General features: G+C 44.0%; 3 protein-coding genes and 1 non-coding gene across 4 annotated transcripts; 2 read left to right on the top strand and 2 right to left on the bottom strand.

Annotated features, from left to right (window-relative positions):
* Positions 1–1,977: 1,977 nt before the first annotated feature.
* Positions 1,978–13,542, bottom strand: PNLDC1 (PARN like ribonuclease domain containing exonuclease 1). Its single transcript, XM_041469970.1, has 19 exons — positions 13,467–13,542; positions 12,911–12,968; positions 12,515–12,588; positions 11,582–11,615; positions 11,337–11,460; positions 10,630–10,718; positions 10,245–10,351; positions 8,841–8,920; positions 7,714–7,851; positions 7,042–7,111; positions 6,701–6,786; positions 6,419–6,474; positions 5,310–5,377; positions 4,410–4,463; positions 4,152–4,194; positions 3,525–3,624; positions 2,959–3,134; positions 2,695–2,793; positions 1,978–2,164 (listed from the first exon to the last, which is right to left on the bottom strand). The coding sequence occupies exons 1-19, from the start codon at positions 13,540–13,542 to the stop codon at positions 2,098–2,100; spliced, it is 1,599 nt and encodes a 532-aa protein (XP_041325904.1). The 3' UTR covers positions 1,978–2,097.
* A 1,021-nt stretch (positions 13,543–14,563) lies between these two features.
* MRPL18 (mitochondrial ribosomal protein L18) lies at positions 14,564–17,472 on the bottom strand. Its single transcript, XM_041469719.1, has 4 exons — positions 17,321–17,472; positions 16,709–16,889; positions 15,022–15,256; positions 14,564–14,766 (listed from the first exon to the last, which is right to left on the bottom strand). Exons 1-4 carry the CDS (start codon positions 17,370–17,372, stop codon positions 14,695–14,697), a joined length of 540 nt encoding a protein of 179 aa, XP_041325653.1. The 5' UTR covers positions 17,373–17,472; the 3' UTR covers positions 14,564–14,694.
* Positions 17,473–18,794: 1,322 nt separating this feature from the next.
* Positions 18,795–27,550, top strand: TCP1 (t-complex 1). The gene is made up of 12 exons (XM_041469720.1): positions 18,795–18,972; positions 20,524–20,609; positions 21,382–21,510; positions 21,889–21,986; positions 22,423–22,533; positions 23,190–23,371; positions 23,944–24,070; positions 24,404–24,579; positions 25,289–25,412; positions 26,335–26,527; positions 26,842–27,005; positions 27,257–27,550. Exons 1-12 carry the CDS (start codon positions 18,900–18,902, stop codon positions 27,471–27,473), a joined length of 1,680 nt encoding a protein of 559 aa, XP_041325654.1. The 5' UTR covers positions 18,795–18,899; the 3' UTR covers positions 27,474–27,550.
* Positions 19,794–19,929, top strand: LOC121355013. Its single transcript, XR_005955369.1, has one exon. It is a non-coding gene; the product is annotated as a small nucleolar RNA SNORA29 (small nucleolar RNA).
* Positions 27,551–27,595: the final 45 nt, after the last annotated feature.

The raw sequence follows: 27,595 nt of genomic DNA on the forward strand, positions 1-27,595 counted from the left end.
TCAGAAAAACTTGCAGCTCTGTTCCCAGGGCCAAATGTCTCCGCTCTGATTTGTTTGACTAGTCTCCAGCTAACACATTTCATTGGAAGTGATTGCCAGTACATCTCAATCAATCCTTCAAGAGGCTCTAAGCAGTGAGTGACCATTGACTATCAAGGAAGGCAACTTGTTTCTGTAAAATCTTTCCTTGGAAAATCAAGACATACTCAACTCACTCTGATCTCTTCATGTTTTCACTCTGCATGCAAACTTAACTGATTTATACTGGGAATATCTAGTAGTTCTACAGCAATTGTCACTTCTCCCAGCTCTAAAGCAAGAAAATCAAGTGTCTTGATTCACTACACCACGTTGCTACATGAGCAGTGTGTCTGTCTCTTGGAAATGGAAAACACATGGTCAGACCCATAGGCTATTTCTCCAAAAAGTGTGAGAGGATCTCTACTTTTGTCCACGGGGAAGTGTGCTTCTCTAGAGAGTGAACTGAGAGAGAGAACAGCACTGCAGGGAACTGAGTCATTATGTGTCTGTATGCCACTCTGAGAACAAAATGGGAGGAACAAAATTTAAAGACAGAAGAATTTCTTTGTTCCTTCAAAGTGCATGCTCTCTTAGGAACTCCTGGGCTTCCCACAGGTAACAGCACCTGTATCTTCATGATCCCCAGACTGTAAAGATTAGATGCAAGTGAGGCTTTGTCTCCCCACATTTAAATAGATAGCTGAATCCAGACCTCAGAGAACAAGGGTATTATGTTTCCCAAGAAAAGTGGTTTTATGTGAAAACCCATGCTACTGTATGTAACACCCAGTGAAAATCTTCCTAAATCTATACAACACAAAGAGCCTGTGCTCTCCTTGACATAAGGGGGGTGTCTAATCATGCTAGAAGACAAACTAACATTACAGAATAATCAGGGAGACACACTGGTACTTGAAGGAACACTTGTGACAGCGAACCCCATCACTAAAAGGTTATGGAAAAGGTCATCAAGAAGTCAGTTACTTGTTTATGAAACAGGAGCTGTAAACCACAGCTGTGCAGAACTCAAGAACCACATGTGAAGATGTGCTGCCCTCCTCCCCTCAAGAGCTGCAGGCCCCCAGCAGCAGAGAGCATGTGATCCTCAGGCACACCGCAGTGCTGTGCTGCTGCCTTAAGGTCCCCTGCAGCAACTCCCACATTGCAGTCAATTAAAGGCAAATTCTGCCTATTAGGTGAGCATGGGCCCCATCCAATTAAGTCTGACTAATGAAATCTAAGAACCATTATGTGGAAACCCTGGATCAACAGGTTATTTTTAAGAAGAGGTGATTAATAAAAAAAATCTCTGAAGACCAAATTCCCTGGATTGACAAATACTCCAGCTATATCAAGAGAGACTGATCCACAAAGCATGTCTCATGCTACTTTGGACAAAGGACTGCTCACATGCTGAGCACTAGAAGCAAGCAGAAATGTCTGCTGACTCACCTGACCTCTGTATACTCCACAAACTGGAACCTGATAAATGCCACTTACCTGTGTCAAACCTCAGCTACACTGCCTCTGAAAATACCAGTGCATGATACTGCACTGACAGCACTGCAAATTATTTACTATTCCCCAGAACCTGTCATGAGCCCCAAGAGTGGTTTCTCCATCAACTCTGCCCGTTTTCATTTGGTAAACAGTGACATTTCCCCTGCTTTACAACTGAAGCTAAAAATAGCATCTTTCATTTCATAACTTCCTGAACTTTATCAAAAATGTGTTTGATGTGTTTTATGCAGCAAGCACCGGCACTGGGAACAAACTGAGGGTATGAACAGCTGTGAAGAACCTACACAGGACCAAAGAAAATTAGGTGTTGAAACAATCATGTCCTTTCAGGAGGAGATGATGCTTTGAGCAGATTACAAAATACCACAAATTGCAAAGCAACACACCACCTTTAAAAAGCAGATTTCCAAGGAAACAATTCGAACAGTACACAGCTTTGGGTTTTTCTCTGTTCTTTTTTTTCCTCATTTTATTGAATGAAACAAAACAAAACAGACAAACACAAGAAATAAGATCAGTGTTCTTCACATCCATCTCTACAGTAGTCCTTCAGAGTCAACAGCTGCGAGATCCTCCAAGCACAAAGGCCAAGAGAGACCACAGGGCCACAATACCAGAGATTCTAAGAGATAAGAATAAGAAAATGCTGTTAGGCTACCTATATGTACGGCTTAAATTTTTGTTTATTAAGTGCTTAGATTCTTTTTCAAACCACGTCAAGGCAGAAATTCACCTTTCATGAGCCTCACTGTCACCACCTCACAAGAAGGGTGCACTTTGAATCTGTAATTCTCTCCCACTACCAAGCTTTCAACTCGGCTGTAGAAAAAAACCCAGATCCATCCCACACCTGAGATTCTGCCTCCCTCTCACCAAGCTTATTAGAGCTGGTGCTACAGCTCATTAAGATTACCACTCTCTGCTGTGACAGCACATCCGTAGTTTTGTGCTGTCCTCGGGGTAGCATTCCTGGGTTAACCATGAGCGAGATTAAAGTCCAGCAGCCCAGGGCTGAAAGCTCACGAGCAGCCACTCAGCACCTGCTTCTGAGTCCACTGCAAACACGAGGCAGGCAGCTGCTGTGCCAGGGCCTCGGACCCGAAAGGAATGCTTCTCCCCACCCCACTCCATTCCCGTGCTCCCGCAACTCACTGCAGCAGGCAGCTCACGCTCGGCGAGTGCCTCCAGTGGCGATAGACGGAGACCTGCAGGTGAGGGTGGTGCCTGTAATCCCGCAGGACGAGCCTGACGCTGCAATGAAAGCACGGCTTGAGCTCAGCCCGCAGGCTGCTTACAGCACCCCACAGCTCAGGGCAAGAATTTCTATCCAAGAGCTGTCACAGCAGAGAGAGGGTGGGACAAAGGCCTGGATGAGAGGAAAAGAGGACTGAAAGTTAAGGCTTTCTGATCACTTACTGCTTGTATTTATTGGAGAGCAGAATGTACTGGTTCTTTGAAAGCCGTCTGACATCAAAGCGACCACAAGCTTTAAACTCTTGGTAAATCTGTTCCTCGGTCAGCCTTGGCCAGCCTCGGACATGAACAACCAAGGCAGGGGGATGATGGCAAGGAGAATCTTCCCCAGAAAAATTCTGGAAAATATACAGTACTGAGACATATCTGAATTTGGAAACACTATAGAGCCACTATTAATATAATCAGAAAATATGCAGAACATGACAAACAAATGACAGGTTGTATAATACTGCTGTTGGTGTAAAATTAATTTTGTTTTGTCCCAAGATTCATCTAAATATTGTCATAAAAGCAAACTGTCATGACTGCCATGGAGAAACTACCTGAGAAACAGCAATGTAAACTGGCTAATGCCATCTTACAGAATAACAGCATAAATACATTTTGCAAAGCAGTGCCAAGGTGGGCCCCAGCACCTTGGATTCCTCTCCTCTGAGGAAGCTATCAAGTAGGCTACTGACCTATGCACCCCACAAACAGGTCACAGACCTGCAATTCATACGCACAATGCTTGAAACACCACCTCGGATGAAATTCACTTTGTTCACGTCCTCAGCCAACACGGTGAGATACTGTGAGAAAGAGGGCTCAGCCTCCACCACATCACTAAATCAGAAAACAAAAGAGAACAAAGTTTTGTTTCTCCAGTACTGCACTGCTATAGTTCAAGCTCTTCAACTAGTGACAGAATAGGTATTTTAGATCTTAGTATCTTCCTACAGAAGTCATAAAGCTGCAAGAAAAGGGAAGGGAACTCAGCTGAAGGCACTGATTCACAGAGATTTCAAAAATGGAAACTAATGGAAAATTATTTGACCCTTACCCAAGTGAACTGAACTTGAGAGAGCTTGTTCAAGAATAAAGAAGTCACAATGTCATTTCCCAACCTCTGAGCCATCACATGGCCCCTGATTTCATTTTTAAAATGTCAGCTTTGACATAAAACTACTACTTTCAGATTTATAAAATAAAAATCTAATTAGAACATGACATTTCCAATAACACTTTCTTTTGTCCAAAAGGAAGACCAGTCTGTGAAACAAAAAGTCAGTCAGAGCAAAAGGAAGACTGTTTTCCATAGGAAAAACATCCCATGTAATACAATTTTCATTCAACACTTAAACATTACTCACTCTGTGGATTTGCACAGTAGCAAATGAGCTGACATCAGAAGAACTAGAGAAAGGAATAATGAGGTGACATGAGAAGAAAGCTAGAGAAACACTGCTAAATACATAGAAAGCAAAAATGCATTGAAGTGCAGCTAAGTTACTAAGAGCAACAGACTGTATATAAACAAATATTTCTTAGCATCAAATAGATCTAGAGAGAACGAAAAGATTGCCAAATCCCAACACAAACTCTGAAGGAGTTTTAAAGAAGCATTTTACCTGAACCACAGAGAAATGCATCATAGCCTGCCTCATGAGGAAATTTCTTCTCAGCTGTAAGTGTCCAACAAAATCAGGAAGAAGTAAACACATCTAGCATGCTGTAAAAACTACTACACTGTAAAATCCTAATTCATAAGATCCACTATTCTGAAGGTTCTTTTCCCCCTCCCCTCAACTCTGTTTCCTTCCTCACCCCGAAAACTTTACACCCAGTAAAAAGTCTGTGCTTCTAGCATGCATTTTAAAACAACACCAAAAAAGAAGCAGCAGTTACATGAATGCCTGAAAAGCTTAGCAAGATGCACATTAAAAAAATTTAACTTTTATGAAAGTCTAACCCAAACTGTGTCGTCTATGTTACTGATGGTATGGGAACCATTTCAAACACAGGAGGCCCTGTGCTGCAGGACACAATGCTGCCAGGAGAAGCCAGAAAACATCTGCCTCACAGCCAGTATCACACCATGTCCTGGACACAACCTCCTGCACAGGCACCACTTAACCCTGCACACCAGCCACTGAGCTCCTGCTACTTTGCCATTAGTTCCTTCTACCTTCCCTTCTAAGACAGCTGTTTCCCACCTCCCCTTGCCCCTTCCAAGGGCTCCTGACTTCACAGCCCAAGTCAGGTTCAGTTCAGCCCAACACAGTGTAAGTGCTATCTGTACCAGCAGCATGAGGCAAACCTGCCCTGCATTTCCCTCAGCAGCTACCAGGGATGTGCAGAACACACGTCTTGGGAGCCAGGTCTGGGTCTGGACAAAAATGTGTCTCAGCAGCTTTGGGCAAATTCAATAGACACACTGGCATTCCCTCATGCTTTGTATGTGGTCACCCACAGAGTACAACAAAACTCTTTTGATCATTCTGACTCTGAAGATTTGCTTGAGAACATACCGTATCTTGAGCAGCCACTTGCAAGAGCTATAACAGGGCACGGTGGACCTTTGGGATTCAGGTTGCTGCTGAAGACAAGTGGATGTGTGATATTTTTGTCCTTGCTCAGTATGTTAGAGAAAAGTTACTGTTCTCTAGTGACCTGTAGCTTCATTTCAGAAAATGCTACTGGAGACTTTAAAATGAACTTTGGTAGGCCCCCAGGAAAAGGCAAAAAAACTTACTTGAGTAATATCTACCAGTTTTCTTCCTGAAAACTAACTCCTAAATATTTCCTTAGTCTCTTCCCTCACTCAAAACTTGTAAGCAGCAAATTTGTTCTAACTGTGTACAAAAAAAAAAAAAAGTGAGCAGAACTAAAACTGCAGGAAAGAGGTTTACTAGATGGTCCTATTTGAATGGGGAACCCTGGAGGTTAAACAGATACCCCTGGAATGACTGAAATAAAACAAAGAACAATCAAGCAGAATATGCAGTCTGAAATTGCTAATAAACAAACCCTCAGAATCCTAGTACTGTTTTTTAAAAAAATATTAATTTTGCATCTCCTTCTTGGGACCGGGGGTAACAGGAAACAGGCAAAATTTTCCTTTCCTTAGCAAAATTGACACGCAAAAAAATTAATTCACAAAAGAAGTGTGAAGTACGTCTCCTACTACATCATGACTATGCTCATGAGGTACAACATCTACTCGTGCCCCATTTGAACAGTGTATTTAGTTACTGCTTTGGGCTCAGTGCAGCCCTCCTTACAACAGGCATTTGAAACTGGGAGGTATTTTCACCAAGAACTGCATCTTACTCATTTCAGAACATGGCATAAGCAACATAATTCTTAAGCTGAGTGTACAGTTGTATGCAAGCCAAATTTGCAACCAATGAAATAATGGCAATTCAATGCATAAAGAGACTCGGAACAAGTAATTTACTACACAATTTCTTTATAACAAAGATGTGCAAATCCTTTGCTCTTAAATTTAGAAAGACAAGGATCCAATTGAAAAGCATTTGAGAGGAAGGAAAGTATGAACATGGGAAATGGCTGACTGTGAAATATCTTTCCAAAGAAGACACAGGGATTGCTGAAAGCTCTATTGGCCACCACTTACCTGGACAAAACTGCATATGCCTCCAAAAGACTAGATACTCGAGGAAACAGACATTTCTATAAAAGAAGAATGTATCAGAAAACCAACCACGACAGACCTTTTGGTGAGTTCAGTTACTTACATTGCCAATTTGTTAAATGAGATCTAAAATTAGAACTTCCCAAGGCAATACTGAGAACTGTTTGCAGTTCCATTAATATCACAGGGCACTGAGGAAAGATATCCTCTCTCTTGGGTGAAACACAGGTTTAAATTTCAAACAAAAAAACCTGTGCATCTCACCTTCTGCACAGATTTTGTTACAGTCTTGGTGTCTATGATGACAGGAAACAGGTTGTGAATGTTCCTTTTAAACTCCTCATAGCTTTCTGAAAGCAAAGCACAGAGAGTGGAGAAAGGCATCAGGAAACTGGGGAAAATCCAATGCAACCGCAAAGTAATAGGACAGAGAAGTGACAGCAAGCAACGATGCCATCTCCAGCATTCAGAACTCAGAAGAGGCAACCAGCCCTGCTGCTGGCTAAGCCCTGCAGGTGTCTGTGCTGGCAAATTGCCACTGCACCTCCTGTTCCTCCCCCAGTGCAAAGGCAGCAGCCCGGGACAGCAGCTACGCACAGCAGTACCTGGGAGGGGCCTGTAGAACTTGTCGTGAAGATGCATAAGGTCCATAAGCATGTTGTGTCCCACCAGGGGCTACGGGAGGAATACAAACATATCAGCCCGTTGGAGCACATTTCTGAAGAGAGCTCAGAGATGAACAACACAGGCACACTCAACAACTGTAACCCTTTCCTCCAGCAGACAACATCCACACACACTCACACAGGAGTCATTCAGGCCGCAAGGCTCACAGGAGGACTACTGCCTTCAGGAAATCAGACTTGTGGATTCCCTGAGAGGGTATTGTCTCAGCAGCATTCTATTTTCAGTGGACCTAAGGAGCTAAGTGGATTCAGGGTTCAGCTGAATAAGGTTCCAGCCATCAGATTTATATGCTCACTCTCAAGGATAAGGATGGTCTTTGCTGCACATCACCCACAGTCCTCTAAAGCTGAAATCCATTGACAAGCTGCATACAGAATGTAACAATTTCCACACTACGTCAAACCAATGGTCCACTTGGTCCAATAAACTGATCTGACACATGCTGAAAAGCACAGCTTGCCTAAAAGGCAAGAATCTGCTCAGCTTTCTTAGATGGTGACTCAAACTGTAACACCAGGACTTTTAATATTGCATTTAACACAGCAAAATTAAAAATATATGAAAATGAGAGTAGGGTTAAGGCATTTTACCTTCTTGACTTTAACAAGTATTTGGAAGAGGTTGGTGAAGCCCCGGGCAGACAGGAGAATGAGCTTTTTCTGACAGTGGTCATAAGAAGAGTTCTCCAGAAACTGACGATGCTCTGGACTCACTTTTTTTACCATCACCTGAAAAGAACAGTCACTGAGTATCTCAGCCTCCCATGTTAGCTGCATGTACATTGCTTACTGGGGTTCAGTAATGCTGAGGTCAAGTTCAGCTTCAAGGCACTGAAGGACAGAAAAACTGCATCACCTGGGACCTTGGGACTGTCTCACTTCCATATGGAGATCAGTGCTCAAGTAACTAAACAGGCCTGCTCAAAGTGTGTCTTAATTGTGCTTCTCTACTTAAGAGGATGATTCCTACCAAAGGGCTTTTCTGAATACAAATTAAGATAATTCAATTTAACTTCAATTTAATTCAATATGGTAAGTTCATGGTACCAAAAACCCAGAAACAAACAGCAATCATACAAGCAGAGTTGCCAAAGGCAATGCTTCAGATGACAAGGCTGGGTAAATCTGACATTCTGGGGGCATTGGTTATCAGACCAAAGTAGGAGTAATGCAAAAAACCAAGATTTCTGTAAGCTAATTCTAAGCAACTGACTGATATCATACCCATAACCCATAGTTTGAGAAGTCTACAACCATAGTTTTACTACAGAAAATATTGCACTGAATGTAAAATACCAGTAGTGAATAGCAAAACAGCAAATCACAGAGTGAAAGTCTTCAAAGCAACTTCATGGCAGAAGTCAGCAAAGGAAAACCACACAAAATGCTAAAACTGTACACTCTTGTGGAGGTATTGAAGGAGGGACTTAATAAAGTCTGAAGACATGGATAGAGTACCTCCAGAAGTGCTCCAAGGACAAGCACTTCCATTTAAAAGGATAGTTTAAATACTGGACAAACAGAAACCAGAGCTGCTCAGTTTTCTGTATCCCTTTTCTTAGGATCCCACAATCAACGTTTCATTTGTCATTGTCTTCTCCTCCTCCTGGACCCTATCATTAAAAGTACAAGCAACATTTCAGAGTCCCTGCAAGAATGCCAGTCCTATCTGCCCAGAGAGAAATCCTTTTTTCACAAGGTCGACACTTCCATCTCACCTTCTTGTCTCCAAGAGGCTCTGTCCAAACATTTTCAAGAGCCTGCCTCAGAACCAGCTGAACTTCTATTATATGATAGCCTATGACAGACAAAAAAAATGCAGTAGAAGCTTCAGAGGCGCAGACAAGCCCATTAAGGAAAACATGCCATTCCTCTAGACAGACGGACTGACATGTCTCTCCCCCATAGAGAGATATAGAAAATATTCCTCAACCTATGATCCTGGTACATTACCACACACAGTGACTGAAAGAAAACAAAACAAAAAACACAGACACACACACACACAAAAACCTCAAGAAAACAACAACTGCAAACCCACAGATATAAACAAAACACAAAAAAAACCCCAAAAATCACAGGCAAATGAGCTTTTGTTTTTCCTGGAGGAAAGGAAAAGACTAACTGAAGAAGGAGGAAGGCTACTACTCTGAAAAGGATGCTCTCTTGTTTGGGACAGTTTCAGAGCAACAGACTCAGAAGTCAAGCACACAAAGGGTACCAATGCACTTTCCCCCACAGCTGACAAGGAACTAACCCAGTCCTCTTCTGAATAGCATTAAAAGAGACACCTGAATCAGTCCTCTTGCTTACTTAAATAAATGTCTTTCTTATCACAGGTGCTCACCAGTGCCACAGTCTATTAAAATATCAGTATCATATATAGTTGACAAAGCAGATAAAAAGCACAGCACAGTCTCCACCCCTCCTATTGCATACTCTGCAAAAAAACTCAACAGACAAAGCCTTGAACACTGCGTTCTTCCTAACTTTTTCTATATTATATTCCCAGACCTACAAGGTTAAGTTTTGGGTTCTGTGTGTAAACCTACAAATTATTCCCTGCAAAAATTCCCAGTTCTTCAAGTCAGCACAGCTCCTCAGCTCTGCTATAGTGCTCCCAAAACCTAACACAGGGGCTAAGTGACCTGTTTATTCCCACTGGCATGTGTCTCTATGGGGCTCCCTGTTGCTCCAATGAGAGGGACTTAATTGTGAAAGGAGAGGAAGAAAATAAAAAACTAGATCACCCAGAATTTGAAACATGTAAAACGTAATCCTGATTCAGAGTAACTACAAATTCTCCAGCTGCTGCTCAGAAAAAGCACAAAATGGAAGTCAATTACCACAAAGCATGCTCCAAGCATCCAGACATCCACTTCTGCTTCAGAAAGAGCCACCACCTCAACAGAGCAGAGCATAAGAGCCCAGAGATGAACTCCTGACAGGAGCTAAAGTGTAAACTGGGGTGAGGAGTTGTAAAGGCAGGATGGACACTGGTGCTTTCCCTTTCAATAGAGCAATTTAACAAAAGAAAGGACAGTTATAGCCCCAGAGGTTCACAAGAAATTATGAACCCACTCAGAGCCCACAGTCTCTCTAAGAGAGACACTGCTTCATACCATTCAGATCCTGAAGGATCATAGTATCCTCTTCTTTAGCTGCAGCTATCCAAGAAGTCACTTCATCAATAGCTTTCTTCAGGACATCCCTGTCTGCGTTACTAGTGCTGGATGAGGGGAAAGAGGCAGTGTGAGAAATGCTCTTTACAGGTGAAGCCTTGTGCCTTGCTGTAGGAATGCAAAAGCTTAATTTCCCAACATGCACCCAATTCTCCACATAATATCCTGTGGTCTCGATCTTCCTTCAGAGACACTGTGGCATGCTGGAACAGCTGGCAGCGAGGTGTTCAGTCCAGCAGGTTTCAGTATTTCTACAAAACGTGATCTGAGTGAAGCTGAGCCATGGGCACAGTACTGAGGAGACACCTCTTTGAGAAGTGCTCACCTGCACACTTTCCAGGTACCTGCTGAGAGCTGCTGCCTAAGGATCTTCTCCTGTACCTCATTCATGTATGGGATTCCATCCTTGAAGAACTGACGGGAGAGAAAATGCCAGGTTGGTTACATTCCCCTGGATTTTCTCACAGCACATTAGAGAATCAGCAGATTAGTCAGGACAAACAAACTGCAGGCAGTCCAACAAGTATGGAGGAAAGAAAAGGATGTTTGTCAATGGTAATCAATTTCTTTGTTCTTCTTTTACTTTTCCTTTAATAAGATGCTTCCAAGAGTCAAGAAGTGGGATGCTTCCTGCCCAGAACTGCAAAACAGGACTCTTATGGGATGACAGAGTCTGTATTTTATGGGAAATGTGGCAATACATAAGATGCTGGTAAACTGATACTTCTACACCTTCATGGATAGTAAAGACACCCACCAGGGTTTGTTTAGCAAATCCTTAGCTCACCAAAGATAAGGTTTTGGGGTTTGAGGCAGGAGAATCTGAGGCTGCCAAGGATGTGGTCATTGCCTTTACATTAGTTCAGAAAAAAGAGCACTCACTACCCCTGTTGATAACAAACTGCATGATGCATTCATACTTTAGGAAGATGCTATTTACCCTAGAAACGTAACATTTAGGGATACCAATCTGATTTTTTCTGCAGTTGCACAGATTTCCTCCGTTCTGCATTTCTGGCAGAGATTACATACCTTGTTGTAGTCAAAGCCATAATGAGACAGGAACTGAATACTAGATGCAGAGAGGGTGAATTCGACATCCCTTATTCCCAGAGTTGAGGGAAAGAGAAAAAAGTTGTATGAATGCACCACATACCTAAAATGAAAAGAAAAATATCTCTAGAAGATAATTACAAGAAATAACTCTGCCCAAAGGAAATTATGCATAAAATCTCTACTGCACTATCCTCATTGCAACAGAAAACTTTTTTACTTACTTGCTTGAATTTTCTTTTGAGAATATTGCCAGCCCTGCAAGAAAGAAACCTCTGTTGAGATGGCAGCATTTAGCTGGCTGTCTACTGATAGTGTGCAAATTAGATGAGAGATGTGGGGAACCCCTCAAGAAATACATGCTTTCCATTCAGGAATGTCACTGTGCCATGCTAGCAGCAACTGCCAGGCCACTCCCTGGATTCCTGAGAGCTGCATAGGACAAGCTTTCACTTTTTAAACAACAAATTAAACAACAAATAGACTGAGCAATAGGCAAGAGGTGAGATGGTGATGAGCTTCTCTGACTGTGCATACAGATGAGTCTGTGGATCCAACTACACTACATTAGTGTTTGGAACAAGCTGGGCACCACAGAGGACTGAAACACGGGTTTTACTTCTCAAGTTTTTTTTTTTTTCTTCTGTTAATCCCTAAAAGGCACATGATGATCTTACATACCCCAAGACTCTGAACAAGATGTCAAACTGTTTTCAAGCTGTCTTCTTGACTCCTTACTGGTTCTTAACTGTCAACAGCTCTCCTTCACAGACCCCTCCTCATGCTGGTTTGTTATTTTAGGAATAACAGAAATAGCAGCCTTCATTTTCCTCACAGTCCCCTTACTCATAATGCCCTGTATCAAACAACACAGCTTTGAACCGGAGCTGCTGCCTCTTACTTGCATCCTCTGATTTAAAAGCCTTGTATTTTTAACTGTGACCTTTACATACAGTCAACTTTAGACCCATAAAAACGATACAGCCCACCTGACTTTATTTATTAAAAAGCTGATAGCGTTAAATATCAGAGGGGGGGAAACCCAACAAGCAAACATCTCTGGAATGAGTGAATTAAGGCTGAGCCACCTGCAGGACGCACCTGTTAGCAAAAGGCCAGTTACCTGTACGACCTCGGGAGATCAGAGCCGCACTTACCGAGCTGAACAAGAGTGAAGCGCTGAACACTCTGCCTGGCCTTCGCATACCGCTCCGCAGGGGAGTCAAACAGGCTAGGAACAAAACCAGAATTGGTTGGAATAATGGAGGAATAGGGAGCTGTAAATACTTTCAAATATTAGGTCATTAAAAGTCATTGGAGTAAAAACATATAGTGCATGTGATTCATTAAAGACAAGTGCAAACCATTACTCAAAGAGAACAATAAGGGGGAAAAACATGTGAACAAACAAGTAAAAAACTCAGAAGTAGAGAATTGGTACATAGTAGTACAGAAATGGGGAGAGTGGACTCAAGAAGGGTTGCTATGCACAGGTTGTTCTCACAGGGCTAGAGCAACAAGTCTCCCTCACATTTCAATTCCAACAGCTTTACCTGGGCTCGTTGTTTTGTAGGGAAGTTGAATGCAAACCAGTAAACTCCATATCAAGGGCTGTTGAAGTGGAAAGAACACAAGAGAATCTGAATTTGAGGCATGCGCTTCACCGCCACCAGGACGGGGGTCTCTCACACTTTTCTCTTCACCGCAACATTTGTCAAACCACAGGAAGCAGGCTCGAAAGAAAAAGCTGCGGGGTCACACCTCCAGCTGCCTCATTCCTGTGGCAGGATGAGGCAGGGACACCTCCCCCAGCCCCTCAGGAGGAGCCTGCCTCACCCTGTGCTGTGTTCGTGCCCCCACCCGAACCCCTAGCACCCCTGGCCCCCAGCCGGCCGAGCCGGGGCCAGCACCGCAGTCGGGGTTCCCCTTCCCCGTTTGAATCCCCGCGCCTCAGCGCTCGCTGTTCTGGGCGCAGCAGCGCCATTATCGGCTGCAACACCCCTCAGTGCCCGGGTCCACACGTCGGGCAGGGCCCAGCCGCCCCTCTGCGCGGCCGGGCGGGAGCCGAGGGCAGCACTGGGGGCCACACGAGACGCCCCCGAGGCTCACCCACGAATGTGGCGCCGAGGATGCGGCGCCTGAGGCGCGGCAGGCGCTGGGCAAAGCCCTCGGCGCCCACGTCCATCGCCGCCCGCCCGCGGCCCGCCCGGCGCGCCTGCGTGCCCGGCGCTGCCCCGCGGGGCGGTCCGCACTAAGGGATGGGAAAGGCAGCGCCTCGGGAGCTTCCAGCGTGACCCGAGCGGTGGGAACGAAGGATTGGGAGGTTTAGGCTGGGAATTGGAGAGGCTGCGAAGGCGCCCGGCACAGCCCCCGCTCACAGGGAGCGCAGGGGCAGCTCCCACTGCGCGTCTGCCAGAAATACAGATCGCACAGAGGCCGTCACTATCTGAGAGTTGTTATTATGAACCAACAACTAGGTAAAAATCCAGTGGTTTTTTTTCATTATGTCTGAGAATTTAATAAAGATGCCAGAACCGGGCCGGGCTCACCCTGCACGCTGCTGAACCCCAGCACTGACCCTTGGCGTTCCCTTCTCCTGCCCCAGTGCGCGCATACAAGGCAGCAGGCACAGCATCCCGACACAGGCACAGGAGTTGCGCTGACCAGGCTGGCCGCCCTGAACTGGCCTGTCAGAGGGTTCCACACACAGTCTGTGGGGATTTCACAGCCTGGTCGTAGCTGGGAGCTGTGCCGAGCCAGCAGGCAGAGACGCTGACAGCACCAGCCTGTGCCAAGCAGCAGACACACAACAGGAGAATGGGGCTTCTTATTCCCTATAGCAGCAGTTTCTGCAGCTCCCCTTCTAAACCTATCCATGTGGTTAAGCAGTTAGAATCTCAGGATTGCAAGAAAGGTGCAAAGATGAGTTGGGAGTTTAACATTTTCACTAAGACTTTGCACATCTTTATCACAGTTCTAAACATTAATGTAATGCCTACACTTTGCTAGGTTCGACTGGCAGTGTACAGGGATCAAATATCAAAGCATTTCCAGAGTTCAGGCTGGAACAAAAAAAAATATTAAAAATAAAAATATATTTTTAAATGTTGAATTATTAATAAATTCTGTCAAGCTGAACTATGGTAAGTTTATTCTAGCATTAAAGGTGTTGATCATTTTAAAATAAAGAAGATGACACACTCCTATCCATGTGAAAACATTTTATTATAAGAAGTCACATTCCAACTTTTTCCAGCTCCGGACCTTCCCTTTGCCAGTACACAAACCTAAAGAAGCAATCCTTGTTCCTTGGAAAGTCTTCCCAACGATCTCCATTTTATCGGTAGATTCTTCGTGGCTCATGCAGAACAACACCACCCTCCTTCATAGCTTTCTCAAATTCCTGAATCTTGTTTAAAAGATAGACACAAATAAATACAAAAGAAAGCCAGCAGGACTTAAATATCAGTGGGAACATGTTATATGGAGGGGCAGAGGTTAACAGCCTCATAGAAGCATAATATCAGGAACTGCAGCTTGTCAAAGCCCTTCTGAGTGTTGCAAGGAGGGATTGTCAAGCCACATAAGAAAATTAAAGGTGAAGAGAAGTAAAATTAAAGCCTAAAAAGGAAAGGGCCAATGGGGTAAGTAGGTGGGTACTTGCCGAGTCACAACGGTGTTCCCAGGGGATAATGGCTTTAAAGTTCACGAAGTTGATTCCTGCTTCCAAACAGCGCTGTGCCATTACACGGCCAAGGTTTCTGCATGCAGCCACTCCCTTGGGACTGTACAAGTGTCTCTTTATGGCCCACTCTCGGGTAGAGGCAGATAGCACAACATCCCCATTGGAGCGCTCGACAAAGGCTTCTACGTAATGCTGTGTCCGCTCAAGCCGTAATCTGAGTGCAGGAAAGAAGTAACAGAGGATTAGAATGTCTTTTCCAGAGGACAGAGTCAAATGCTTAAATTACTCCCTTTAGGAAATAAAATTGAGTGTATTAATATATTACATTACAAGTTTTGCTTAATAAGACACTAAACAGGACTCATTTTGGGAGGAAAGGGTTAAAAGCGGAAGAATATCAAGGAGGATTCTCTCAAGTGACCTTGCAGCTGGGAATGCTAAGTCCTGGAGAAGAACATTGTGGGAAACCCCACATATTATGTCTACTGCTGTTTATCCTCTGACTGTTTTGAGAAGTAGAATCTCTGTGTAGAGCTAACACAGGTGTTCGAAGAGCCTTGGAGGCTCTCTCCTGGACATGCTTGAGCTCCCTGTTTTGACAGACAGACCATCAAAGCTCAGAGATCACAAAAAACACAGGGGAGACCATAGCATGATGGTAAACCTAAATGCCCTTAATAAATGGGTGCCAACTGCAGGCTCACCAGCTGAACAGACTAGAACTAACAGTGCCTGCATTCCCACCTGTGTCTCCACCTGGGTGTTCCTTTGGAATCCTTCAGGTATCAGGGTAATGAACTAAATGTACTCTTTGCATTTCAGCCTTAGTTTTGCAGTCCTTCCAGCGTCCTGCCTGTGTTGACTCACACAACTCCTGTTGCTAGCTCAGAAGAGTGAAATTCCAAGAGCAACTTCTCATCAGTTACTCAGGGCCACAGTCCTGTGTTGCCTCAAACCAGCACATGCTCCAAACCAAGCACTGTACACCTGCACAACGTGGAAGAGATATATATGTGGGGAACTGCTTCAACAGAAATGGAACTTTGGGGTCACTCTGCAGTCCTTTAAAAGCTTGAGCTGCACAGCAGGTGTTGAGATCTGACACAGCAACTTGTTGAGATCTTCAAGTGCTCAGAAAGTACCTCATAAGCCTCCACACATAACAGTAGAATTAGGAACAACTATTTCTTATTGCACTGAGAAAGTATCAGCTTTCCTGGATGGGGTTCTCCCCACAAAAGCAAAATAAGCGCTTTGAAATGCCAGCTTAAAATGAACTTATTTTCCAGAGGACAAGTAAATTAAAACAAAACAAAACCCACAAACATAAAACAACCCCAAACAGACTATTGTGGTGCCTCAAATAAAACCATAAAGCATGGTAAGCACAGAAGTGAGAGAATCCTAAGTTAAAAAGCTGTTGCTTAAGCAACAATACTGTTGCCTTAACAATAGATTGAAAAATCTTGACCACACATGCTTTCATGTGTGACTAGTCCACTCTTCTCTGAACACAGAAGATGCCTGCTGATTAAGAAACACTAATGTCCTAACTGATTCAGCAACCCAAAACGCACATTTTGTATGTGGGTTTCTGGGGTTTGTTTTGTTGGTGGCTTTTTTTTCTTTTAGAGTCTTCATTTTTGGCATTAACTTCCTGACTCACCTGTGCCAGAACTCACGCTTTGGCCACGTTGTCTTCCAGCCACGCTCCTTCCTAGCCAGGGCCATCTGCTCCAAGTTCCGGGGATTTCTATTAGTGAAGTTTGGGGCAACAACCTCATTTTCACTTGTGTCCACTTCAGTCTCAGTTTTGACACTGGCTGTAGTTGATGCAAAACGAACACCTTGGGAGGAGAGCAGATAAAAAAAATCAAAGATTAAAAAACCAGTAGTGCAGACAGTAGAACGGATACGGTACAGAATGACACAGCTGACAGAAGTCAGCAGAGCAGAATCATCTTGCTTTTATTTTTTAAACACTTAACAGATGAATGACAAGACCTCAACCTGTTTCCCCAACTTATGAGGCGAACTGCAAGTATACTAACACCATTTTTAAACTCATGTATAAAAATATAAACTCGCGTGTGACCAGGAGATCCCTAGGTCCAAAGCTTTACAAAACACTGAAGTACACAAGAGACCAGAGACAGCGCTACCAAACAACAAGGTATAAACCCTTCATCCTTGGCAGGGCACAGCCGCCAGGAAAGCGGAGCGCGGGGGCCGCGGAGCCGCCGCCGGGAAAGGGCGGCACGGCGAGCCCTGGGCTTACCCGCTGCACGGAGCCCGCCGGCCGCCAGCAGCAGGCGGCTGCTCAGCGCCATGGGGAGCCGGACCCGCCACAGCGCCGGGCTGCCGCCGCTCCCCTCGCTCCGCTCAGGGACACCCGGGCGCCGCCATGCGCGAGGGGCGGCGCTTCCCGCGGAAGCGGCCGCGGGAATTCCGCCCGCCGGCGGCGGGGTCAGGCGGAAGCGCCGGGCGCGGGGACGCCCAGTCGGCTGAGCCGCCCCTGCGCCCGCAAGCCGGGAAAGGGCGCCCGAGTGGTACTGGCGTCTCACAAAACAGAGCAAAAAACACTGCCAGACTCGGGGGTCATCTTTTAACTTGTGCCTGGAACGGGAACGGAAGAGGGAACAAGGCGCGGAAAGGAAAGGGGAGTGGGTAAAGAGCAACAATAGGTGTTTCGGGAACTACCATCATCCTGTTTTAGGTTTATTTCCTTGTGCTCCTGCGGCACACAGGTACAGCAGAGCTTCTCTGCCTTCTCAAAGCATCCTGCTGCAAGCATGACCACGCAGGAACCTTACTTTGGAGCTCTATTCAACTGCTGTAGTCCTGAAAATGCTTTTAATGAGCCATCTAAGAGCACATTGTATTGAAAGGAGGATGAAGGCCTGATGAAACCAGCTGGCAGGGGAGCTCTGGGCACTGCCACAGCAGCCAGGTACAACTCTGGCGGTGGAGGCTGCTCCTGGCCACACGAGCTACCTGCCTGTCAAAATACAAGAAGCCTGTTCACACCATGCCCTGCGAATCGTTACATACTCATCCTGGCCCTTGCAGGTTTCCCATCTCCCCATCACTCCCTGAGGTTTTCCCTCAGACTGTAGCAAGTTTTTCCCCTGTACTACAAGCAGCGCCACTTAACCTGGCCACAGAATAGTAGGATAACGGGAACTGTTACAGCTCACAGACCTTGAAACCATATAATGGTGCCATTATCAAGTGCAATCACAGTCATGACTTAGGGTAATTCTTATTAGAAGTGTTTTGCCTAAAGTATCAGCTTGAATCTCAGTTTCTCCAGGAAGCAGATCTTCAGCTTCTTCACCTTTTGCCATCTCAGAACCCAAGATGGGTCTCAGAATTTGCAGCCTTCCCCCAGGACTCGGGGTACAATCCCGAGCAATGGGTAACGTGTTTGAGAAGGGCAGTTACGGCCAGGCATGCCGAGGTCCCCACTAGGGAAGCGGGGTGCCTCCCAGGGCAGGGCAGGACTCGCCATTCCCGCGCCCATTCTTTGCCCCACCACCGGCGGGACTCCACGCGCCTGCGCGCCCAGGCCCGCGACACCTTCTAGAAGCTCGTGGAAGCGCCCCGGGCCCCGCCCCTTCTCTCGGCGTCTTTGTTCAGCCGCGCCCGCCAATCGCGGCTCGAGGCCGGGCGGTGCCGCGCCCCAGGATTGGACAAGCCCGGGATGCGGCCCCGCCCCCGCGGGGCGTGCCCCGCCCCACCGCCCCCGCGCGTAGCGGGGCGCGTTCCCAGCGTGCCTCGCGCCGCCCCGGCCATCCCGCCTCTCCGCGCCCTCCCGTCCCTTCCCTGTGCGTGTGGCGCCGCGCCCGGGCGGGAAGATGTCGACGATGGAGGGGCCCCTGGCCGTGTTCGGCGAGCGGACCAGCGGCGACACGGTCCGCACGCAAAACGGTAACGGCGGCGCGCCCCGGCGAGGGCCGGGGGAGCGGGGGGGGAAGGGAGGGGCAGCAAGGAGCGAACATGGCGCGGCCATGGTCGCCTCAGCCATGTGCTCACCCGCCCCGCTCTGCCCGGGAAGTGCCGCTCCTCTCGATAGATTCCTGCCGTCCCGGGCGGCTGCTGCCTGCAGGGAGGGAGTAAAGGGAGGATGGAGGGAGGGGGGCAGGCGGAGCAGCAGTGTGAGCGGCTTGCAGCAGTGTGAGTGGCGACGCGGCCCCGCGTCCCCCTCCCGCCGTGCCGTGCCGTGCCGTGCTAGCGGCACACACCGGGCCACGGCGGCTGCTGCTCCTGCTGCAGGGAGATCGCTCTGCCCCGTCCCGACCGCCTAGGGCCGGAGCCTGCAAGGCCTGCGGGGAATTCTTCTAGGGAACGTCCCCGCCCACAGCACGGGGAATAAGCTGCTTCGGAAAGTGGGGAACAGCCTCGAAATGCGTGTCTGTAACTGCTTCTCAAACACGTTACCCATTGCTCGGGATTGAACCCCAAGTCCTGGGGAAGGCTGCAAATTCTGAGGCCGATCTCAGAGTCTGAGTAGACAAAAGACAAAGGAAGAAGCCAAAACTTGCTTCCCGATCAAGCTGAGATTCTTTCGTGTAGCTCTGATGGTACTTTAGGCAGCTACTTAAAATTTACGAGCCTTGTTTTAATTCACGAGTGAGATTCCACGTGATAATGGCATCTTTGGTACAAAGTTATTTCTTCCAGAAAGCTGGCATTAATCCGCCTAAGCAAAAGAAATTGTTGTGTTGCTTGAAGGTTTCTGAGTTATAACTGTTCCCATTTAACTACCACTTTTTCCATTTCTAGATTAAGTGGCTATGCTTGTGGGAGAGAGAAAAACTTGCCATGGTCTGAAGGAAAAGGTTGATTGTATCTTTTTCCTATATGAAAATGGCAGAACAACCTTTAAATGAGCCAGTGTTTTAGAGGCTTTGTCTTGTTTTAGTAGTGACTCACAGGTCACTTTTCGGTGACTTAGTTGCAGAAGTAAATGTTTTGTGTCAGTCACAGGCCTGATAAGGACCAGAAGATGTTTTACTAACTGATGTGTGGTGATGCCGATGTTCTCCGTCTGCCCAGAACTGAGGACTAAATGCGAGTGAAGTCCTGTGGCACAGCTTGCTGCAGTGAAAAGCAGCAGTGCTACCAGCCCCTCCTGATCTAACACCACTGCTCCTCTGACCTCACTCCTGTCCTCCATCTTACCCAGACAGCAGAGAAAGCATTCTTTTTTGGGTCAGTCAGTTTTGCCAGATTAGCTAGCTAAACCAGCTAGGAAGGAAGAGTGAGGTTTGGTGCAGATTGTGTTTTTTTAGTAGCAGCAAGCCTAAAAAAGTAAGGTAAAGCTTCAGGTTAGATAGGCTGAAATGTAATGCTAGATTAGATCACTTGTTATCACATTCCTGACCTGTTGTTTCTTGGCACTGTTCCTTACAAACCTGAGAGTCATCCAAAAGCTGGGAAGATAAAACTTGTTTTTTCTTACTTCTTTCCTGTATTCAGTTACTGCTGCATCTGCTATTGCCAATATTGTGAAGAGTTCTCTTGGGCCAGTTGGTCTGGATAAGATGTTGGTGGATGATATTGGGGTAAGTAATGTTACTTTAAGAAGTGTCAGGAGGACTTGTATTTATTTGTAAAAGTGCTTCCACTTAGTGTGCTTGTAGGCCTAATGTGCCTGTTTTATCCTGAGAGGGGTAGGGGAACTGTGGTAAAATTGAGTATTGTGTAATGTGTATTACATCATTTTAGTTTAATGTATTGTGGTGGTAATGTATGTGTTACATGTATTTAATTTCTGTAGGTAAGTCCTTGTAACCACTTAAAATACTGTTCAGATGGCAAGAAGTGAGTTTCACCACTTAAATCGTGTTTAACAGGTGCTTACTTGTATATCCTAGTCTCCACATAAGGAGAAAGAACAAAAGAATTTCAAGTAATTAATAACAAATTTTTAAACAATATTTTGTATTTTAAAATATTTCATGTAATTGAAGAAAGTTTGTCATTTTCTAGGCTGATGTAATAAAATACTGTGTTGGGGGGAAGTCATTGCATGGCTACTTATCCAGTACTTGCAAAATGTTTGATGAGTTTCTGCACCATAAAGGGTTTTCTGATCAAAAGAAAATACAGATTCTGCACTGGTAACATTTCTGTTGCTAGAATGGGACTCCACATTTAAAAGAAGGAAGGTTTTGTTATAAATAGTTATTTTATGGGCAGTCGCAAAGGATAATTAATTTCTTTCTGTATGATCATGATGAAATGCAACAGTGAAACTGTGATAGAAATATACCTCATATGCACATTTGGTAATAGAAATACACCTCATATGCACATTTGATGTCTGAAAATTAGGACGTGACCATTACTAATGATGGTGCAACCATTCTGAAACTGCTGGAAGTGGAACATCCTGCTGCAAAAGTCCTTTGTGAGCTGGCAGACCTGCAGGACAAAGAAGTTGGTGATGGGACCACCTCAGTGGTATGTAGCAAGTTTTACAGGCAGATATTTCAAAAGTCAGTGTTTAGATTTGGTGTTTTCCTAGATGCTAGTTTCCATATGCAAAGTGGTGCTCCAGAAAGGAATTTGCTCACTTCTGTTTCATTACTGATTTTTCCTATCTTGAAGGTTGGTCACAGAGGCCGAATTTAGGTTTTTAATTTCTAACAAATGCAAGAAGTGAAGTATGAACAAGGATACTGAGTGTTGAAAACTTAACTGAGACTTTAGATACCTTGGTGGGGGTTGGAATTAGGTAGCTCTCACCTCACATCAGAAACTGGTTTTAGTTCTGCGTTGCACAAGGTAGTTACTTTGCTTCTGTGGAATGCACATATTTAGTGTTTGTATTTCAAACAGGTAATTATTGCTGCAGAACTTCTCAAAAATGCAGATGAGCTGGTGAAACAGAAAATTCATCCTACCTCCATTATCGGTGGATACCGACTTGCCTGCAAGTAAGAAACTGATACAGTTGAATTTCAGCATTTTGTGACTGCATTAATATAGGCTTTTTGGCAGCAAGTGGAATATGGTGGTTTGTTGCAGGGTTGCTGGGGTTTTGGTTGGTTTGGGTTGGATTTTCTTGTGGGTTTTCATTTTTTTTAATTGTATTTCTGTAATCACATAAAGGAATGACAGTCACATTACTGTCCTTGGAGAGCAATTTATTTTATCCCTTTGTTCTTGGAGGTAACATTTAGAAGAGCTGAAAACGTGTAAGAAATTGTATTTCTGTAATCACATTGATTACAGTCACATTACTGCCCTTGGAGAGCAATTGATGTTATCCCTTTGTTCTTGGAGGTAACATTTAGAAGAGCTGAAAACGTGTAAGTTTTTGTCTTTTTGTGGGGGTGATTCTTTACTAGTATATTTGTCTTTATTTTACAGGGAAGCTGTTCGCTACATCAATGAAAATCTTGTTATTAACACAGATGAGTTGGGCAGGGAGTGCCTAATTAATGCTGCTAAAACATCAATGTCCTCGAAAATCATAGGAGTGTATCCTTTAAATTGATCAAGTGAGTGAAGTGGGAGTGATTGATTAGAGAGCTTTGGTAGCTAGGCTAGAGTATCCTTGGCAGCAGTTTTTATGAACATGACACAATATTGAAGCTGTTGTTTATAACAGGTATTGTGACCTAGCATAGGAAAGCATGTTCAAACTCTTCCCAATTTATTTAAATCTGGGTTTGCACATCATGATAGCTTTTAAAGGATATTGTTTCCTAACAATTGCTTTGCTTGTTAGGGAGACTAGATAAAGAGTTGTGTGAATAGAATAATGTGTTACAGAAGTACCTGGGAGTGAATCAGAGGAAAGAAAGTTGAATTTTACTCCATGGGCACAGAAAAACCTGCATTTTTAGCTTTTGTGCATTGGATATGTATTTTTCTTTAGCAACAAAATGTACATAAAATGCAGGTTTCATACTAGTCTGTCATAATTTCCTACCAGTGTTTCAGCTTTTAGAATGACTCTTTCCTTTAAGAAAGTGGTAACGAGAGCTAGCACTTACATGCCTTTCTGAAGCTCTTTTTGGGAAACTTAATTTGGGCGCTGTCAGTTACTTCTGTTCATGGTTTGTTTTTTGTTTTTTTCCTCTTAAACATAATACTAGTTTCCTTCTTCAGTTTTAACCTTAACAGCCGCTCAGTGATGGTGATTTCTTTGCTAACATGGTGGTGGATGCCGCACTGGCAGTTAAATACACAGACCAGAAGGGTCAGGCTCGGTACCCCATCAACTCGGTGAATGTTCTGAAGGCCCACGGCCGCAGCCAGAAGGAGAGCATTCTCGTGAACGGTTACGCTCTGAACTGCGTGGTGGGCTCTCAGGGTAAGAACAGGCTGTGTTGTAGAAATCTTCCCTGTCACCTCTGTCCTCTTTGTCCTTCTGCATCGCTCTCCTTACTGGCTGTGTTCGTTGCAAATCATGTGGGTTTTCAGTTACAGAACAATTAAACAACACAAAATACTGCACTTCACCAGTGTTTCTTAGACTAGAGCCTGTCAGTTAGCAGTGATCCACAAAGTGTTGGTGAGTTGCTGTAGTTTCCCTAGATCAGTGTCAGCAAGGTAGCATTGTGGTCTGGTGGAACTTAAATGCTTCCCTTGTGGGGAGCCACTGCCAGGTTTGTGGGGAAATGTTCCATTTAGCAGAGCTGTGCTGTGATTAGGTCACTTAGAGGATGTGAGACCAATAGGTCAGATTGTCATGGTCATTCACATTTTGGGGAGGCATTTAAAAAATGTAAATCGGCGTTTTTCTGCAGTAGGGCAGAACTGGTGGTGGAAAAGCAAACAGTAATCTGAAATGTGAAAGTAGTGTTAATTTTAATCTCTAATGCTGACTTGATGTCCTGTTAAATTGATTTGACAAAATCCTTCTTGCTTATTTTTCCTCATCAGGTATGACCAAGAGAATAGTTAATGCAAAGATTGCATGCCTTGACTTCAGCCTGCAGAAAGCAAAAATGAAGCTTGGTGTTCAGGTTGTTATCTCAGACCCTGAGAAGCTGGACCAGATAAGGCAGAGGTGTGTAGAAGCTTGAATAACTGAGGTTAGTGGGGTTTCACAGGCTTGATTTGGTCTCTTCAGTTGAGGTGGCTCAATTTAATTTTGGCTGAGAGCAAGAGGTAAAAAATGTTTTGAATGTTAACATTTCCCACCAATACCAAATAGTAATGGAAGAAGTCTTCACTTCTGGAGGCAGAGCTAGTATTAAGTCAGTTTTCAAGAAATGCCAGTGTGTTTGTGCAGTGGTCCGTTCTTGCAGAGCTCTGCATTAAGGTTTCAGGAAGTTGACTGACAAGATGTGATGGTATATTTTTTAGTATCTTTTTATAACTTTGACATTAATCTTTGCAGAGAGTCAGATATTACCAAAGAAAGAATCCAGAAGATTCTGGCCACTGGTGCCAATGTGATTCTCACCACTGGAGGTATTGATGATATGTGTCTGAAATACTTTGTTGATGCTGGAGCTATGGCAGTACGGAGAGTTGTAAAAAAGGACCTTAAGCGGATTGCTAAGGCATCAGGAGGTATGTCTATGTAAGAATAACTGGTTTATAAATCTGTTCTTAAAGTAGAAGCTGTTGTTAAGGTATTTCTTAACTCATTTTTAAAATACTGCTTCTTAACATTCAAGGTCAGGATGAGTAAAGCTGAGCCACTTTTTAGCTTTACTGTTGCTTTTAAGTGACCTTTGTCAAAGTAGTATTGTAAGACTTGATTGTTGAAGGGGGAGGAGTGGGAGGAGAAGAAGCTGCCTTGCACTGTGAAGACTGGCCTTTTGTGGAAATAGGAGCCATAATCTGTGTTTATTTAGAAGTCTTTATTATGCATGCATTCATAAGCCTCTGTTTAGACAGTTAAGTACATTGTTTAGATAGTTCAAGACGAATTAAGAACTCCTAAATCACTGAATCATACTTTGAAAAAATTCTGGTGCTGTACATATTTTTATCTGTCAGTTCTTAAATTTGGAAGAAAATGTTTTCATTGTGGTAAAGCATGGGAACTTGTACTGGCTGTGAAAAAAAACAAGTGCTGTAAAAGTTGAACAAAAGGAGCAGTTTATCTGTTAGAAGTACTGAATTGCTGCCTGACAACAAGAAGTGTTGTTTAAGAAAAATCTATTCAATAGAGCTCTTATTTCTGCTTTTCTTTCTGTACACCTATTCTGGGAAGTGGCAAAGGATGACGTGCAGGAATTGAATGTTAACTTCACTTTTTTTTTGTTTGTTGAAGCAACCATATGTTCAACCCTTGCAAACCTTGAAGGTGAGGAGAGTTTTGAGGCATTAATGCTGGGACAGGCAGAGGAAGTGATTCAAGAGAGAATCTGTGATGATGAGCTGATTTTAATCAAGAAGTAAGGATCCTTTTAAAAATACTGAATGTTGTATATGTTCTCTACTAAGTTTGAGATAAAATTCCATTTATTTACTTCATGCTTTCTGAGTGGTTGGAGTAGTTATACACATGGGAAAATAGTTATACACAAATCCAGTGCAAAGTAGAGGTGAAAGTATCAGTGTTTAATCTCTTCTGCTGGAGCTGGATACATTTTGTGAACTGCAGTATATGAACCAATTAGATTGCTAGGCAGTTTTTACTTCAATTTTTGTTTATAAACAAATGTTTCTAAACTGGCTTCCCTTTAGAGATAGTAAAGGGGAATAGGTACCATCTGAATAAAGAGATGTGAGCTAAATCTTTCCATTTGTAGTGAAAGACCATGTTCAGTTGTGCTGCTGTCAGTGCTGTCTGGTACCTGAAGACTTAAATATCAATTCATTTAACAAGAACATGCTTTGGGTAATAACTTTTCCACTGCTTCAGTATGCCTTCTGGGCGTTCATGTTCCTGTGGTGTCATTTGAGCATGAATGACACACTCTGCCCATGGCACTTGTGTGCCAGCTACATGTGACAGCCTTTTCTGTAACATTAGCAGTCATTAACTTACTTGAGGGCTGTGCAAAAGGGGTCTTTCTTACTATCTAAGTACACTTTCCCCTCTTTGATGGCAAAACATCTGACTTTGACAGGTAGCTTTCTTTAAAAGATTAAAATTCAAACTAGATGCATGCATGTTAGAAATTAAAATGGTGACTAAGTGTTAGTTACAATGTGTGTATCCTGCAAGGAAACATAACAAGGTTAAGATCTTCTTTTAAATGTTGAAATAATGAGGCTCAACTGAACTCTGCTTCAGAATAAAAAATTTACCAAGAAAAATTTTAATCTAGATTCCATTCAACACAGCTGACTTCTGATTCCTTTTCTTCTTAGTACAAAGGCTCGTACTTCAGCATCGATTATCTTACGAGGAGCCAATGACTTCATGTGTGATGAAATGGAACGATCTATACATGATGCTCTCTGTGTTGTCAAAAGGGTTTTGGAATCCAAGTCTGTTGTCCCAGGTGGTGGTGCTGTAGAGGCAGCACTTTCAATATATCTTGAAAATTATGCAACTAGCATGGTAAGTCTTGCTCAAAGAAGCAATGGTGTGTATGCATTAGACTTGCATAATGAATCTCCAAGCATTTATTTTCATCTACTAGAAGTAATTTCTGTGCCTCATGAAAACATAATCATCTTACAGAATCAGATGGTTCTTTAAAATGGAGGGTATGAGTGAATTCTTTCTCCCATAATTAGATTCTATGGTTCTTTGACCCAAACACAGGTTTTGCATGTGAAAACCCCTACTTATTAGTGCTGTTCTTGATTGTGGCTGTATTTTTTCCTCTCTTGTTGTAGCTATTGGTTTAAAAACTTTTTTCCTCTTTCTAGGGATCACGTGAGCAACTTGCAATAGCAGAATTTGCAAGATCCCTCTTAGTAATTCCAAATACATTGGCAGTAAATGCTGCTCAGGATGCCACAGATCTTGTTGCGAAGTTGAGAGCATTCCACAACGAGGCTCAAGTTAACCCAGATCGCAAAAATCTGAAATGGCAAGTATCTGTCTGGTAGAAGGCTGGTAAAAGTGATGTGGGTTGGTGACTAGAAGGAAAATTGTTCTCCCAGTTTACTGAACCGTGATTTGCATAGTAAAAAAAAAAAGTATGTTATCAGTGAACTCCTTTGCCCCTGCCCTTCAGTTGTGTGTATGTATTGCTGTAATTAAGCAGTAGCTACCCAGCATACTCCCAGCTGTATTTCTACTGTTTATCCCTCTCCATCTGACAGCATTCCTTCTTTGCAGGATTGGTCTTGACTTGATCAATGGAAAACCTCGTGATAACAAGCAAGCTGGTGTCTTTGAACCAACCATGGTCAAAACTAAGAGCCTCAAGTTTGCAACAGAAGCTGCAATTACTATTCTTCGAATTGATGATCTTATTAAACTGCACCCGGAAACTAAAGAAGAGAGAGGAGGGTGCTATGAGGATGCAGTTCAGTCTGGAGCACTTGAAGAATAACTTAGGCTTTATTTATGTTTGTTTCACTTACACTTCCCACTCTTATAACTAAAATGTTAATAAAACAAGTGGTTGAATGTTGCTGCTATTTTCTTGTGAACAAACTTAATTTTTGAAAGCAA

The sequence above is a fragment of the Pyrgilauda ruficollis genome, unplaced genomic scaffold, assembly GCF_017590135.1.
Source record: "Pyrgilauda ruficollis isolate IOZ18807 unplaced genomic scaffold, ASM1759013v1 scaffold24, whole genome shotgun sequence".
NCBI lineage: Eukaryota > Metazoa > Chordata > Aves > Passeriformes > Passeridae > Pyrgilauda > Pyrgilauda ruficollis.